The 15,775-nt window shown below is 41.9% G+C and overlaps 1 protein-coding gene across 12 annotated transcripts in view; it reads right to left on the reverse strand.

The window, feature by feature from the left end:
- Positions 1 to 4,079: 4,079 nt before the first annotated feature.
- The window catches only part of st3gal3a (ST3 beta-galactoside alpha-2,3-sialyltransferase 3a), a 523,890-nt gene continuing 512,194 nt past the window's right edge, over positions 4,080 to 15,775 (reverse strand). For all 12 annotated transcript variants that reach the window (XM_078218767.1, XM_078218753.1, XM_078218760.1 and 9 more), the window contains one exon: positions 4,080 to 5,603. In XM_078218767.1, coding sequence (XP_078074893.1) covers positions 5,514 to 5,603 — 90 coding nt within the window. In that variant the 3' untranslated portion in view covers positions 4,080 to 5,513. The remainder of the gene's footprint in view (positions 5,604 to 15,775) is intronic.

A 15,775-nucleotide genomic window follows, 5' to 3' on the forward strand; every position in this document is an offset into this window, starting at 1 on the left:
TTTTTAAACTGATTTTTATTCTTTGTTTTATCAAAAGAGTTTAAAGACAAACTTTGCTTTTTTAAAGGATTGTTAACTTGTTTTTCATTCAAGAATATATAGACAGGCTCCTCATTCTTTCATGGGATGTGGGTGCCGCTGGCAATGCCAGCACTTGTTGCCCATCCCTAATCGCCTCTGAATTGAGTGGCTTGCTCGGTCATATCAGAAGACTGTTCAGAGTCAGCCACATTACTGTGGGTCTGGAGTTATTTGTAGGCCAGATCAGGTACGGATGGCAGATTTCCCTCCTTAAAGTACATCAGTGAATCAAATGGGTTTTTACAACTACTGTATAGCTTCATGGTCACCAATACGGAGACTAAAGTTTAAAGTTTATTTATTCATAGAATCCCTACAGTACAGAAAGAGGCCATTCGGCCCATCGAGTCTGCACCGACCACAATCCCACCCAGGCCCTACCCCCATATCCCGACACATTTACCCACGAATCCCTCTAACCTCCGTATCTCAGGACACTAAGGGGCAATTTTAGCATGGCCAATCAACCTAACCCGCACATCTTTGGACTGTGGGAGGAAACCGGAGCACCCGGAGGAAACCCACGCAGACACGAGGAGAATGTGCAAACTCCACACAGACAGTGACCCAAGCCGGGAATCGAACCCAGGTCCCTGGAGCTGTGAAGCAGCAATGCTAACCTCTGTGCTACCGTGCCGCCCTGTCACAAGTAGGCTTATTAGTCACAAGTAGGCTTATATTCACACTGTAATGAAGTTACTGTGAAAATCTCCTAGTCGCCACATTCAGGCGCCTGTTCGAGCACATTGAGAGAACTTAGCATGGCCAATGCATCCAACCTGCACATCTTTGGACTGTGGGAGGAAACCGGAGCACCTCGAGGAAACCCACGCAGACACAGGGAGAATGTGCAAACTTGACACAGACAGTGACCCAAGCCAGGAATTGAACCCCGGGTCACTGGCACTGTGAGGCAGCAGTGCCAACCACTGCGCCACCGTGTCGCTTTATTCCAGGTTTATTAACTAAATTTAAAATCTACCAGATGCCATGGTGGGATTTTAATTCATGTCTTCAGGACATTAGTCTGGGTCTCTGGAAAACTACTCAGTGACATTACCACCATGTCCCCAACTCCCCATCACCAGGAACACCGGCAGTTGGTTTAGGGAGAAAAACATTTGTAATGTTGCATTCTGTAATAAATCTAGCATTAAGTAAAAGATTGGACTCTAGTTTCCTACTTCACCGATTGGCATTAGAGTGAATTAACAAAGCAGAACTAGGGGACACAGTATAAAAATAAGGGGTTTCCTATTTAAGATGGAGATTAGGAAGATTGTTTGTCTCTCTGAGGGTCATTAGGTCTTTGAAATTCTTTTCCACAGAGAGCAGTGGAGGCTGGGTCATTGAATATATTAAAGGCTGAGTTAGAAAAATTCTTATCGACAAGTTATTCAAGGGGTTATTGGGGACAATCAAGGGCAGTTAGTGATGGGCAATAAATGTTGGCCTAGCCAGCAACACTCATGTCTCTATGAATAAATAAAAAGGCAGGAAAGTGGAGTTAAGGCCACAATCAGATCAGCCACGATCTTATTGATAGATGGAGGAGGCTTGATGGGCCACATGGCCTGTCCCTGCTCCCATTTCTTATAATCTTACCATCTTGGTCTTATTGATCTGACATTGTATTAACAGACGCTAGTGCAAAGAGAATACCAACCACAAAGCTGAAGAAGCTTGGTCTCAAACTCGGACTAGTTTAATGAATAGAGAGTTTTACCACCACGCCTGACCCAGAATCGGGGCAGGTGCGTCTCGCAGAACACAATTCGCCATTGGGCCTCGGGCGGGATTTTACGAGCCTCGCCTGAGCGAGATCGTAAAACACTGGCCACCATGTCTGAAGGTGGGGCCAAGTTTTCAGAGGACGCTGTTTGAATAGTTTGGGGCTTTTTCTCCAAGAATGTTTGGGCTATCACCAATTACCTGTGGCTTGGTACCAGCAAAACATTCGTACCTGAAAAAAATGATAAAACTGAAGCCAAACTTAAATGACCACACATAATAAATGATAGTTAAGAAAATCTCTATGTAACAATTGGCCCCCACTTCCCACCCTGCCCCCAAATTCTAATATTGTCAGCACTGGTGCTCAAATCTTAACAGTTTAGAGTTCTCTTTCATGAATAATTTTATAACAGTACAGACTCAGTAGTGACAAGGTCTGACTGTAGGTAGGAGACTTTGAAGGGATAAGAAATGAAGATTAAAACCATTTCAAGGCTCCATCAGTCACAAAATACAAGAAACTGAAAGTCATGACAGTTTTGAAATGTAAAGATCATATCAACATAGAATTATCATTATCAGCTGACCCTGTTTGTTTCCGCTTTCGTCCTGGCAATAATTGGGCATGTCATTTACAACATGTTGCTGTACTTTATCCACACCGCCATTCAAATCTTACCTCTAAATTTGCGTTCTCGGAAGGTTATATTCTGAAACTGAGGAGAAAACCGGTTACAGAAACAGAAAGCTGTCTGGATGGTTTTATAACTAGAACTGTCCTAAATCCAAAACATATTGAGTCAGACAGTAACACTTCCATGAGCTATTGCATCAACCTTCATTAGTTATCAGCCACTTTTGTTTTTCAAATTTCGAGACTTCTGAAAACTGATGAAATTTACCGACAACAGATAATTGGGAAGCATGGATTCAATAAATCCCAGGAAATGTAAAAGGATAGCTCAAGCAAACAGGATAAATCACAATAAATGGTACATAGAATAATTCGTCTGTAAATGTAACTCAAATCTTAGCGACAAACAAAACTGGAAAACCATTTCTCCCATTATTGAGAATACATTTAACAAATTGGAGCTACACTGCTCTCAGGGGTTCGCTCGGTAGAGTCTGTGGAAAGTTTACTGCCCAGATATTCCCTTCCACATCAGACCCTGCATTATTTATGAGGGCAGAGAGTGGGGTTACTCCTTTTATAATGATTAACTGAAGTAAGTTTGCTTTCCAGGATTGTTATGGTTAGAAATCTTATCATTGTTGAATAGGCATCTTGAAGTTGCCATCTTAAATGTTATATATGGATCAATGCAAAATCCTTAACGGTATCACCATAAATTCAACCAGACAACTATGTATGTAGGTATTGATGGAAGGGTAGGGGTTAAGGACACGTTCATTGAGTAATTTCCAAATGTCTTACAAAAATAACCTCTAATGACAATGAGCAACAATGGAAGATACTGCAGGTACCGTTTGGAGTTACTGAGCACTAAGTAACTCTCATAAATTAATCCATCTTTTCAATAGTAATCTTACTTTCAGTCTGATCAAACAAGAAACATTTCTATTACTTATTTAATGAAATTGGCTGGTGGTGTAATCTGCAATTATTTTCATAGAATTCATAGAATTCCTACAGTACAGAAGGAGGCTATTTGGCCCATCGAGTCTGTACCGAACACAATCCCACCCAGGCCCTATTCCCGTAACCCTCATTTACCCTGCTAATCCCTCTGACATTAGGGTCAATTTAGCATGGTCAATCAACCTAACCTGCACATCTTTTTGGACTGTAGGAGGAAACCAGAGCACCTGGAGGAAAGCCACGCAGATACGGGGAGAATGTGCAAACACCACACAGACAGTGGCCCAAGGCCAGAATTGAACCCGGGTCCCTGGTGTTGTGAGGCAGCAGTGCTAACCACTGTGCCACCATGCTACCCAATGTATTTTACTACATTATAGCTAAGAGTGAGATCAGCTAGAATAGCCATTGAACAGCTTGCTTTGTTTTCCTGAATTAGAATTGCAGGGCTGACGAATTCCAAAGTCTAATTGAAACACACAGCTTTGCAACTTAATATTTATGCCATTAATGGCATTCTGCACTGTGTTTTGTCTCGTAATGAACACCTCCTCAGTACTTTTTTCAGAAGGGTGGGGAAAGGTGCAAGTTTGAGAATTATCCAGTTCAGAGATGATGCATTTGGATGCAACTGAGGGTAAATGAGACAATAGACAAGAGAGAGTTTAAACAATAAAAAAAATGTTTTAAATGGCTGGAGGGAAAGTGCTTTTCCAAATAGGTGACTGCAATCCAAGTTACTTTCCACTCAAATCCCCGGTGAGTGAGTATCAATTACATGTCAAACCTGGCACAGCAAATAGACAAGCTGGCAACATGAATCCCTAATGTGTTTAAAAGGATAATTCCAAAACATGTCATATTAGTATCAGAACAAACAATGATTGCTCTTTTGTTTTTGCTCAGAGCTATCTACTCCATACCAATAAGATTCACTCAATGAACAAGAAAGAAAACACATTTAAACAAAAACATAGTCACTAAGTCTTTCAGAATCGAAAACCATCATATTCTGCCAAAAGAAGAAGAGCCGAAGGTGACACCTGGCCAAAGCTTGTTGAACGATGGTGAGATAACGCCACCTCGTGTAGTTTACTTGCTATTCCTGCAAGAAACGTGGATTCAGCTATGTGAGAAATGTTCTTCCAAACTCTTGAAAGCTGGGTTTGTACCATGGCATGGCATGAACCAGGAACACTGCAATTCAAATTGATAATACTGTGGCACAATACAAGCACATGAAACAGTTGTCTGTATGTCTTGTCCTTTGTTCTGACATGATCTACTTGTAACAATAAAAAAAAAATGCTTCACAAGCAGATATCCAAACTGGGAAGCGCGTGTACTTGCCGAAAGTTTAATTGTGTTTCAAGTTTAGGAGTTCCAGTTACTAAAGCCATTCGAAGGAGCACTTTCTTCTGACCGTTGTACCCACTAATGATAGCAGCACTCGCCAGCACTGACAGAGCAAAATATTACCAGTAATACATGATTTTCTGCTCTTCAAATCAAAAGAGGTTGTCCATATTTCACCTCTTTCACAGCTTCTGTTCTGTATCGACAATTTTGTTTCTTCAAGATAAAGTTCTAAAAAAATCCTCCACCCAAAAAAAAGGAATAGCAGCAATAATGGACAAGTCTGGGACGGAACAGCCAGTCTCATGAATTTTGGGGTTGGGAGAGGAGATAATAAACGAGAATAAAACACAATGTAAAAGTGTTTGTTCACACAGCTTAAGAAAGTCTTTACATTCAAGCTATAAAAGAGAAATACCTCAACAATCCTGTTGCACTTCTCTCTCCAGAGGTAATTATGGCACGTCTATTAGTGTCTTTCTTTCCTCATTTCACACTAAAGTGGAGCAATGAGTTGTAACTGCACAGAAATCCCACCCCCCCCCCCCCCCCCGCCCCCCCTCCTCAGTATAGTGTTGATGCAAGATGACAGGTGAGTGTTTTGTTCAGATGTGCAGACTTCCCGCTAGTTTGGTACAGCTGTATCCTCATCCTCAGTTGAGGTTTTGAGAGTCCGCAGGCCACTCTTGTTGTTTGCTTCGTTGCCCCAATTTCATTTTGCAATCAGAGTAAAGCTGCCTCAAATCCCAGTTGTCAAATCTGTAATCACTTGCCCCTTCACCAATTTCCTAAGGAACTCTTTTTCCTTTCCAATATTATGAGTCCAAGACTGGAATGAAATTAAAAGAAAACATCAATAGTTAATACTTTAGGCAAGGTAACAAATATTACGAACATGTTTCTTCTAGCTTATGGTCAAATTCTGATAAATATATACAGAAAAGCAATTTCCCAGTAAATGTTCCATTTCAACTGAATTACATTGGGATCCAAGGATTTCTATGAGCTCCAAATACCTTATAACAAAGAACAAATCTTTAACTTGAAGCCCAATTTATCCCTTACCAAAAGATTTAATGAAAAGAAAATAAACTTCTTTTTAAACTGTAAATAGACTTTCAAAATGAGCTGCGAAGGCAGTGACGTGACTATATTTAACTTAAAAGCATATAAAAAGTGAAGAATTATGGAATATCAGGTGTAAAGTTGGCGGGCCTGATCTTCTGGCTCTTCACACTGGTGGGATCTTCTGGTCCCGCCAATGGTGCACCCCTGCCGTGGGTTTCCCAGCAGCATGCAGTGGAATCGATGGGAAATCCCATTGACAGCGGTGGGACCAGAAGATCTCGCCACTGGCCAATGGCATACCACCTCCCACTGTCAAGAAAAACACCGCTGGGAGGCCAGAGAATCCCGGCGCACATCTTTGGATTTCTAAACGTTCTTTCCTGAAATGTTAAATATTTTGAAATTACCTACCTTTGTCATGCTCTTCCCTATTCTTCCAATGTCATTCAATTTCCACATTGAGGCTTTTTAAATCCTCCAGTTGTTTTGACTTGCGTGAAAGCCCCCAGTCGCAACAACAATTTGCATTAATCTAGCACCTTTGACATAGCGGAAGGGTCACGCAGAGCTTCACAGGAGTGATTATCAAACACAATTTGACACTGAGCCACATGAGAAGCTACTATGGCACACGGCCAAAAGAGGTTTCAAGGAGCGTCAGCAAGGTGAAGAGAAAGTAGAGGCGTGGAGAAGGTTTATGGAGGAAATTCCCGTGATGAGGGCCTGGGCAGCTGAAAATAGGGTCACTGGTGGCGGAGCAATTGAAATCAGGGTTGGGCAAGAGGGCAGAATCGGAGAAGATTAGTGGCTTGTAAGGTTGAAGAGGTTACCAAGATAGGAGGGGGAGGCTATGAGGAACCTGAAAATAAGGATGAGAACTTTAAAATTGTGGTGTTGCTGGTCGGTTGACTAGCACAGGTGTAATGGATTCGATGGGAGTTAGGGTGCAGGCAGTAGGATTTTGAATCTCAAGTTTATAAAAGATTGGAAGCCAGCCAGCAGTGCGATAGAATAAAGGTCATGTCTACAGGTAACAAGTCAGAGTGAGGGCTTCAGCAGATGAGCTAAGGTAGGGGTGATGTTACAGATGGGATTGGCATTTGGATTATGTTGCTAGAGATACCTAACCAAGCCTGTTTGGCTGATATAGAATACAGATTGGTAATAACCAGGGTGTACTGACCTCTGTCCGTGGGTTGGGTACACTTTTGGAGTTCAATATTAAAAGCTTATCAGTGCAGAGCACCGTGGAATTTCTCATTGCCAGTTAAGATATAATTACTATAATGATGGGGACACTGACTGCTGGCTATTAGGAGCAAAATCGGACGAATCCCAGGGAACAATCTACTCCTCAATTCTAGGTATTACTGATAAACCAAGCTGGCTGGACAATCATCACAAAAATATCCTGCAATACTGTGTACTTGTCTGTCTCAAGAAGTGGATTATTGAATCTGAGATAGATGATTGATGAACCAATCTTTCTTCATGAGACATGTCATTTTGAAAGCAACTAAACCCTAAAGGAATCTGAAGTCTCTCCCCACCCCCACTCAAAGCAAGGTACAACTATCACCCAAATTGTTGGAAAGAGAAGGAGCAAGGTTGGATGTAAGGGAACAGTAAAAATATTAGCATAGCACTTTGGAATTACAAGTTCTTGTAACCTTACTCCTGCTTCTTCCACAGAAAAGGTCTTGTTTTGAGATTCCTCAATTCCTTTGAAGGAAGCGCTATTGAAGAGGCTGATGTGATTCAGAAAAGCAAGACCAACGTGCAAAAAATGCATATTCTGGGTCTATGTGAGCAAATAAGAGAGGAACTTTAATTTCCTAAAACAGGAGATGGGGCAGTTCAGATGTAGAAATTTTAAAAATCTCAAACTTGACTCCAACCTATCCACTTGCAGGTTTAACAGAGGCGGGACAGGAAGTGGGAAATCAATCTGCTCCCAGAAAGTGAGTTGTCAACGTAAATATTATAAAGCAGCGTAAAGTTTCACGTTTAACTTCCGTTATAGATTTAAAACTTGCTGTAGTGTTTCCTGGGCCTTGAGAAAGCTGGCAACTCAAGAGAGGTGGAGACAACTTTAAGGAAATGAAGAGTGCCTTTCCAGCACTTCTTTTGGGCTAGGAAGAGTAGATGTGCTTCCCCAGCATCCCAAGATTACTTACATCTCTGCGATCAGGTCAAATCAATGGGAGTCGACCTGCCTGATTTGAATTTGAAACAAAAGCTTGGCAGTTAACATCAACTGTTGTCTGCTGAATTCTCCATTGCAATGCATCTACCAATCAGAGTCCACTTTTCAACCAATTAGCACTCTCTTCTCATGCAGTTTAAATTGTTGTTCCCTTTATTGTTGGTTTATCTTGCGTAGCTGTCCTGATGAGTGCAAAACGAAGAGCTTCAGTAGCACATCTTTTTTTTTGCAATGCCTAAATATCATCTCCATGCTCAGTGTGACTAACTTACAGAATAGTCTCCTGCTTTGGGCTGCTGTGTTCTTTGAAGCATTTAAAGAAAGTTGAATAAATTACTGAGTCAGGAAAGATTAGGAGTATGAACAGGATTTGGAACAAGATGCAAAATGTTCATACCAAGCCTTGAACTAATACAATAGTGCAAACTGAAAAGATTGGATTGCCTATTTCATTGCTTAGATGCTAATGATCTTAAAAATAAAGAAAGGCGTGTCATGGAATCAAACGGGATCAGTGACTGATTTAAGAAGAATTAAGTACAAATGAGATTTTGTGCATGGTGAAATTTTTAATTGCACCACCCCACTAGCAGCCATGCCTTCAGTTGCCTCAACACTAACCTCTGGAATTCCTTCTTACTACCTTAGGAGAGGTGTCAAGGCCCTGGAGAGGGTATAGAAAAGGTTTACCAGGATGATACCAGAGGATGAGAGGTCCAGCTAGGTAGAGAGATTGGAGAAGGTGGGATTGTTTGCCTTAGAGCAAAGATGCTTAAGGAGAGAGTGGTATTCAATATTATGAAGGGTTTTGATAGTACATGGAGGAAGAAACTATTTTCTCTGGTGAGTGAGCCAGAAACCAGTAGTTACATATTTAATACATTTAACAGAAGAACGAGAGGAGAAATAAGGAGAAAGTCCTTCGTACAGAGCGAAATTAAGATCTGGAATGGAAGACCTGAAAGCGTGGTGGAATCAGATTCCAAAGTAAGTTTCACAGCGCAGTTTGGACATTGATTTGACAAGGGCTAATTTGCAGGGTTATGGGAGAAAGCTGGTGTGTGGGACTAATTGGACTGCTCTTCCAAAGAGGCATGATGGGCTGAATAGTTTCCTTCTTTCTTCGGGATTCTACACCTCTCCTTTTCTACATTGTTTCTCAAAGCCTACCTTTTTGGGTAGGCTAAGTAATGATATATTTTGCTTCTTTTTCCATCTGTTGCTTGAGCAGATAGAAACCAATCATTGCACCTCAACACAATCCGATAGGGTCACAAAGTTTAAATTAGCAAACTCCTGGCTCGAGACCAAACTCGAGGCATTTTCTTATTCAGGCATTGGGGAGCCCAAAAAAAGCTTTATGTAGGGGAAGAACATATTAATAAACCTGCCAATCCAGTGTCCTAGGTTCCCCTTGGTGAAACCCCCAGATCAGAAATGTGTATGGATTGAAATCAATGCTCTATAAGCCCATTCCTAAGAGCAAGCTAGAACAAGTGCCCTAAGTTAGCCACCTCTCTGGACTATGTTTATTATAAAAATAAAGGATCCTGTCTGCAGGTGAGAAACTAGTCTACAGGAATCTTCCAGATGTAAAACACCCCTGGTAATCACGTCAACCGCACTTGGTAGGTTATTAGCATCTCAACTTCAAACTCAGAGCTGCGTAAACATCCATAGAACCATAGAACCATAGAAAATAAATTAATCCAGTCAGGACTTCCTGAAACACGTCTTCACAAAGCCACAATTCAATCTATTCGGAGATCCTGCGACCATGTTTTTTGCATGCTATCCATGTAAATGTCAGGAAACATTTTGCCCCATTGGCTTTTGTTGCAAGTTTGCTGCTAAGTGCGTGTGTTCTTGTATACAGAAAGGGCACGGATACATAAATCTTCACAAACAAAACTGCTGTCTGGGCTTTTCAACTGAAGCACTATTTTCATGATTGAAATGATTGGATATAGAGGGTGGAATTTTCCCGTCCTGCCCGCCATGGGAATCGTAGCGGGCGGGGGCGGACCATGCAAAGGTCCACTGACCTCGGGCGGGAATTTCTGGCCTTGGGACGAGCACGGCCGGTAAATCCCACCCAAGAACTTTCAAAGACCTGTTCTTTAGGACATTTGTCCTAATATCTCCTATGTGGCCCATTGTAAGATTTTTGCTAGCACTGCTGTGAAATGTCTTGAGATGCTTTACTTAGCAAGTTATGGTTGCTGTTATTGTTACCACTCAAATAAACTAAACTCTCAGTGAGAAAAAAAAACCTCCAGGTTACTCTAATGATCCCTACAGAGTTCTGCTTGATTCTAGGTGAGAATCGAGAATGGATCAGTAATTCGTCCTCTGATGTAAAGCTGGTGCACGGATCATAGGAAAGAAAATTGGAGCCTTTACCATCACTATTCATAGGTCTGGATTATGACACACATGGAAAATTGCATGGTGTCACAGCAAGGGGTTAGGTGGCTGCACGGCTGGTGTGGATCAGATTAGTGCCTATATCATGGGGTTCAATCTCTGTTCCGGCAAGGGTTCATTCAGGACCTGCCTCCTTGCCCTACTGTGTTGGTCATGGCACTTTGGGTCGGATCTGCCTTCGAGTACAAAACTGAAGAAGACGATCATAGGATAATGTGATGTTGGTGCAGTGGGCAGGAGGAATTACCAAAATTACAATCCTTGAATTCTAATGAGGAGAAGGTTGTAGAGGTTGTGGATGTGGAAACAACTGAGGAAGACAAAGCGGGAGAGGTTGGAGGCCCCTCCAAGACTCATGGCTGATATCTTTTATGTTTCTTATTCATATACAACCGCACACATATTGATGCATATTTTACCCATCACAAAGAATGCCTACAATATCCACCTGCATAACACTGTACATCTCTGTACCTGCCCATCTGCTGGTGAAATCCACATCCATGCTTTTCCCACCCACCTCAGACTTGATTCTTCAATGGTCCTCTTATTGGCCTTGTGGGCAGAATTTTGCAGACGCCTGCTGGTGGATTTGCAGGTGGGAGGGTTTGTAAAATTCACCGGTGGCCATGCCGCCACCCTCCTGCACTTTCTGATTTGCCTTACGAGGGATGGGAAAGGCCTTCGCCATAATTGAGATCCTTTTGTGGCCAAGGCTGCTTCAGTTATGACGCTGGTGGGAGGAGGGGAAGGAAATCCTGACGCCCCCATTCTTCACTCCCATAAACTTGAGCTCATCCCAAACTTTGCTGCCCATTTCGAATTTCACTCAGTCATCATTTCTGAGCTCATTGACATAAGGTATTTAGGAGTGGCACGGTGGCACAGTGGTTAGCATTGCTGCCTCACAGCGCCAGGGACCTGGGTTCGATTCCCGGCTTGGATCACAGTCTGTGCGGAGTCTGCATGTTCTCCCTGTCTGTGTGGGTTTCCTCCGGGTGCTCCAGTTTCCTCCCACAATCCGAAAGACCTGCTGGTTAAGTGCATTGGCCACATTAAATTCTCCCTCAGTGTACCCGAACAAGCTCTGGAGTGTGGCGACTAAGGGATTTTCACGGTAACTTCATTGCAGTGTTGATGTAAGCCTACTTGTGACATGAATAAATAAACTTTACTTTCTGATTAACCAACCCATCCCTGTGGCTTCCTCCAATCCTAACACTTCTAAGTACTCTGTATTCCTCTAACTTTCTGAGTGAGTATGTATGCCTAACACTGTTGAATGAGAGCAAAGAGGTGTCACAATGTGTTGGGAGTTCAAATATATTACAGCATGGATCAGAAGCATTTGTGCTCTGAGCTTTTAATTCCATGTGTAATGGGGTTCCAATCTTAAATGTGCAAATGTTGCCTATTCGGAGAAGGAGAGAGCACTGAGCAAAAGCCAAGCATTTCTTGACTTAACATGGAGAAGATTCAAGGACAAATCATTCCACGCCATTCGATGATATTAAATCACCTGAATGAACACTCTGGCCCTGATTTTACCCCAAATCACAGCCACCCCAAAATCAGGGCGGGTGAGGCTCGCAGAACGGCATTCCCCGTTGGCCTCGGGCGCAATCTTACAAGCCTCGGGTGGTCTTGCCAGTAAAATCAGGGCCTCTGCTCCTGAACAAACTATATTTAATATAAAAGTCAAAGTGAATTGAAGTGGCCTGTCACCATGTTTATAATGACTTGGGTGTGTTTTTCTGTCAACCACCATCAACTGGAGCTTGTGACTCGCAGGCCAGAAATCCAGGCCGACAACATATGACCTTTTATTTGTCCAATATATTGATGCTCGTGGAACATCAAACATCAGTTACGCTTTTCACTGTTGCTGCACTGCCTTTCCATCATCTCCTTAAAGTCAGAATTTGTACTAGAGGGTGTTTAAATGGGTTTACTCCGGGTGCTCCGGTTTCCTCCCACAGTCCAAAGATGTGCGGGTTAGGTTGATTGGCCAGGTTAAAAATTGCCCCTTAGAGTCCTGGGATGCGTAGGTTAGAGGGATTAGCGGGTACATATGTGGGGGTAGGGCCTGGGTGGGATTGTGGTCGGTGCAGACTCGATGGGCCGAATGGCCTCCTTCTGCACTGTAGGGTTTCTATGATTTCTATGATTCTAAATAATAGAAAACTAATCTGCTGGATTTAATCAGTGGAATGCAGAAATGCCACCGCTGACTAGCACTCAGCAACTCACTTGACACAGTAATTACACGGTAACGCGGGTCACTAATCTATGCCCTGCGTTTGGGCCAATGTTGGAACATGATAGGTTGTGGCAGATACAATATGAAACTTCTGAACAGGTGGAATTTGTGCCTTAAATGGGAACGTATACACTTAAATCACTCATTAGTCTTGACCTTGAACACGAACATATTTTTCAAAGTCCTTTTGACCTTATTCTTAGTAAATTGATTTTTTAGCAGATTGTAAGTAACTTACAAAGAAACTTGTTATTCAGATTAGAATAATGTCCTTTCAGTTTCTCAGATGTGGATTCAAACCCAGCCCAGGGTAGGGGGCAGGTTTCCTACCTCTGATATATTACAATGGTGTCCCTTCGCCTGGGGGTCAATCTTTAGTTACTGACCCTACATATGCCAGTGGGATCAGCAACAAGTCCTCATGGGGAAAACTCCCAGCATAATTGCTAGCGTAGGAATTTTTAGGATCATAATTCTGGGTATCAAATACTCAGTAAACATAATTATTCCTGTGCTATTAAGAGTGGTGATGCTGGGAGGTATTGTTATTCCGAGTCAGCAGTTAATTAGGAATATAAAGGGGAAATTTGCAGACTGATAAATATCATAGGATCTACTTGGGGATCAGACAGTATTTGTGCAAAGTGCTTCAGTTTCCTCGGAGATTCACTGCTGTAGATTAGAAATGGTCAGCAGAAGAAGCAGGCATGATGATGGCATTTTCTTCATCCATTCATCTATTTTTAGGTCTTCTGATAGGTAACTGGATTTGATATAGTTCAGGATGTTAAAAAAAGTTCCTCAGCGGTGGATGTCAATTAATGAGCCAATTGACACTGATTATCCCCAATCCACTGCAATTTGCTAGTGGCGTGGGGCTCCTGCACCTTCTGAAGCTGTCCAGCTGTGTTTGTTAATGCCTCCTTTGGGAGCGGGGCAGGGGGACACTCAAAGAGATCCAGCAATGGGCAGAGTGACTGCTGAAAGCCAGCTCCTTGGGTGAATGTAATTTCGCCAGCAGCCGCTGAAGGCAGGAGGAGCTGTCAGCCTCTGACCGACTGGCAGCTTTCTGCTTCTGGGACCTCAATTGCAGGGAAGGCCCAAAGGTAGCCAATTAAAATGTCTGAAGGGAGGGCACTTGATGCTGTTGGGATCACCCACAGAACTGACAGGTGTTCCCTGCCGGTTCTCCAGCCGGTGGGCGAGACACCAGTTGCCCTGACAAAATCCTGGCTCACCCAGTAAACTTAACAACTTCCACCAATTTTTCAGGATTATGACTTTAAGATTGGAAAAAAAAAGCCATCTTGCCCTCTGCTAATCTAATCATGTCTACATGAGTCAATAGATCCTGCAGCTTGGTTAAAATGAGAGAACTGTGCTGAATATTTGCAGCAGTTTGCAATAATAGAAGAAGCTGAAATTACATTAGGGTCACATTGGATTCATAAAATGTTCACCTAACAATGTTTGAGCTTCTGAAGAAAAACCTACAGATTATAGTTTTTTTAAAAAAAGATGCTTGTCAGTGATGTTGTGGCAGAAGATCTTCCTTTCTTATGTTACACAAATGTTCAAAAATATTTGTATGGTGATCTAGTTGGAAACCCATTACAACTCTTGAAATTAAAATTGTAAAGGCAAATTACTGCGAATGCTGGAATCTGAAACAAAAACAGAAAATGTTGGAAAATCTCAGCAGGTCTGACAGCATCTGTGGAGAAAAGAATAGAGCTAACGTTTCAAGTCTGGATGACCCTTCGTCAAAGCTCACAGTAAAATTGTCATGATCAGCAGTAAGGTGTGACATTGCTGTAAATTAACCTTTCAAACTCTTCTAATGCCACTTATCATCATAGTGATTTAATTGTGGCTACTTCTCTTTTGTTTTGAGAAGAATTGTTCTTCAGTTTCCCCCCCTCCTCCCTCAGTGGGAGCAGTGGCGGTGGCGACATTACAAAAAAAACTGTGTAACTACACAAAGTTCCAATTTATTCAAAAGGTTTTGAGTTACTGTCTGTGTGTGTGTGTGTGTGTGTGTGACTGGATGGAATTCCTGTTTATTGAGCACAGTATTTTTTTGGCTAATTGTGTAGAGTTTGTACTGTTGGGTGAAGTTCTTCTCTGCAATTGCGTGGAGTTCATTTCTTATTCATTAAGGCAACATTAAGTAAAATGCAACAATTCCACTGCCATCTGGCACATTGTCTGAAGTGAATCTGTCCCAGAGTGAGCTGATGGTTTTATGAAGTGAACACATAAATGAGGATAGTTCACTCAGACCCTTAAATGAAGTAATCTGATATACAAGAGGAAAAAAAACAGAAAATGAAGTGGGCAGTTTATAGTTTCAAATATTAGGCGCTAAAATTACTCTCATGTGCTAAATGGCACCAGGAATTGTATCAAAACCTTTAGCTACTAAAATATATTTTACTTGAGTGAATCTCTTTAAACTTTTCAATGCTAAAATATATATTTTTTCCTATTCTTCCTTCTCAGACCCAGTTTGGTTTAGTTTATACCTACAATCTGCACCTCTTTATTTAATTACAGCACTGAAATAATTCTCTGGTGCCTGTTTTTTAACTAACGAATATTAACGTTAATTTTACACACATGCCTTTCGGCTTTGAATTTTAAAAAAGTCATCAGTGCAGTCCATGACGACACTTTATGTAATTTTTGAGAGGATTAACAATTGTTACAATGTTGCAGCAAGTTTATGGAGAAATAATTTGTTGCGGATTACGAGGAAATTCTATACTCCAAACATATTATTAAGAGGTTAATTTCTGTCTGAGAAGGAAAATCACTCAAGCTTGTAAACAAGCTTATTCTCTGGCAACATGACCCCAATGTAGGGTCTTTGGTGAAGACAGGGATACAGATGACGGAAAGGCTAAGAGGTCCCGAAATGCAGCTGGTGCTTGGCTCCTTGAAGGTAGGCACGTTCATCTGTTCGTATGGAAATAAAATCACAGGATCAAACATTTTATACTGCAGTCTCAGTATCAGGTTGCAGCAGTTGCTTTTTTAG

Source organism: Mustelus asterias, chromosome 8, assembly GCF_964213995.1.
Source record: "Mustelus asterias chromosome 8, sMusAst1.hap1.1, whole genome shotgun sequence".
Classification (NCBI taxonomy): Eukaryota; Metazoa; Chordata; class Chondrichthyes; order Carcharhiniformes; family Triakidae; genus Mustelus; species Mustelus asterias.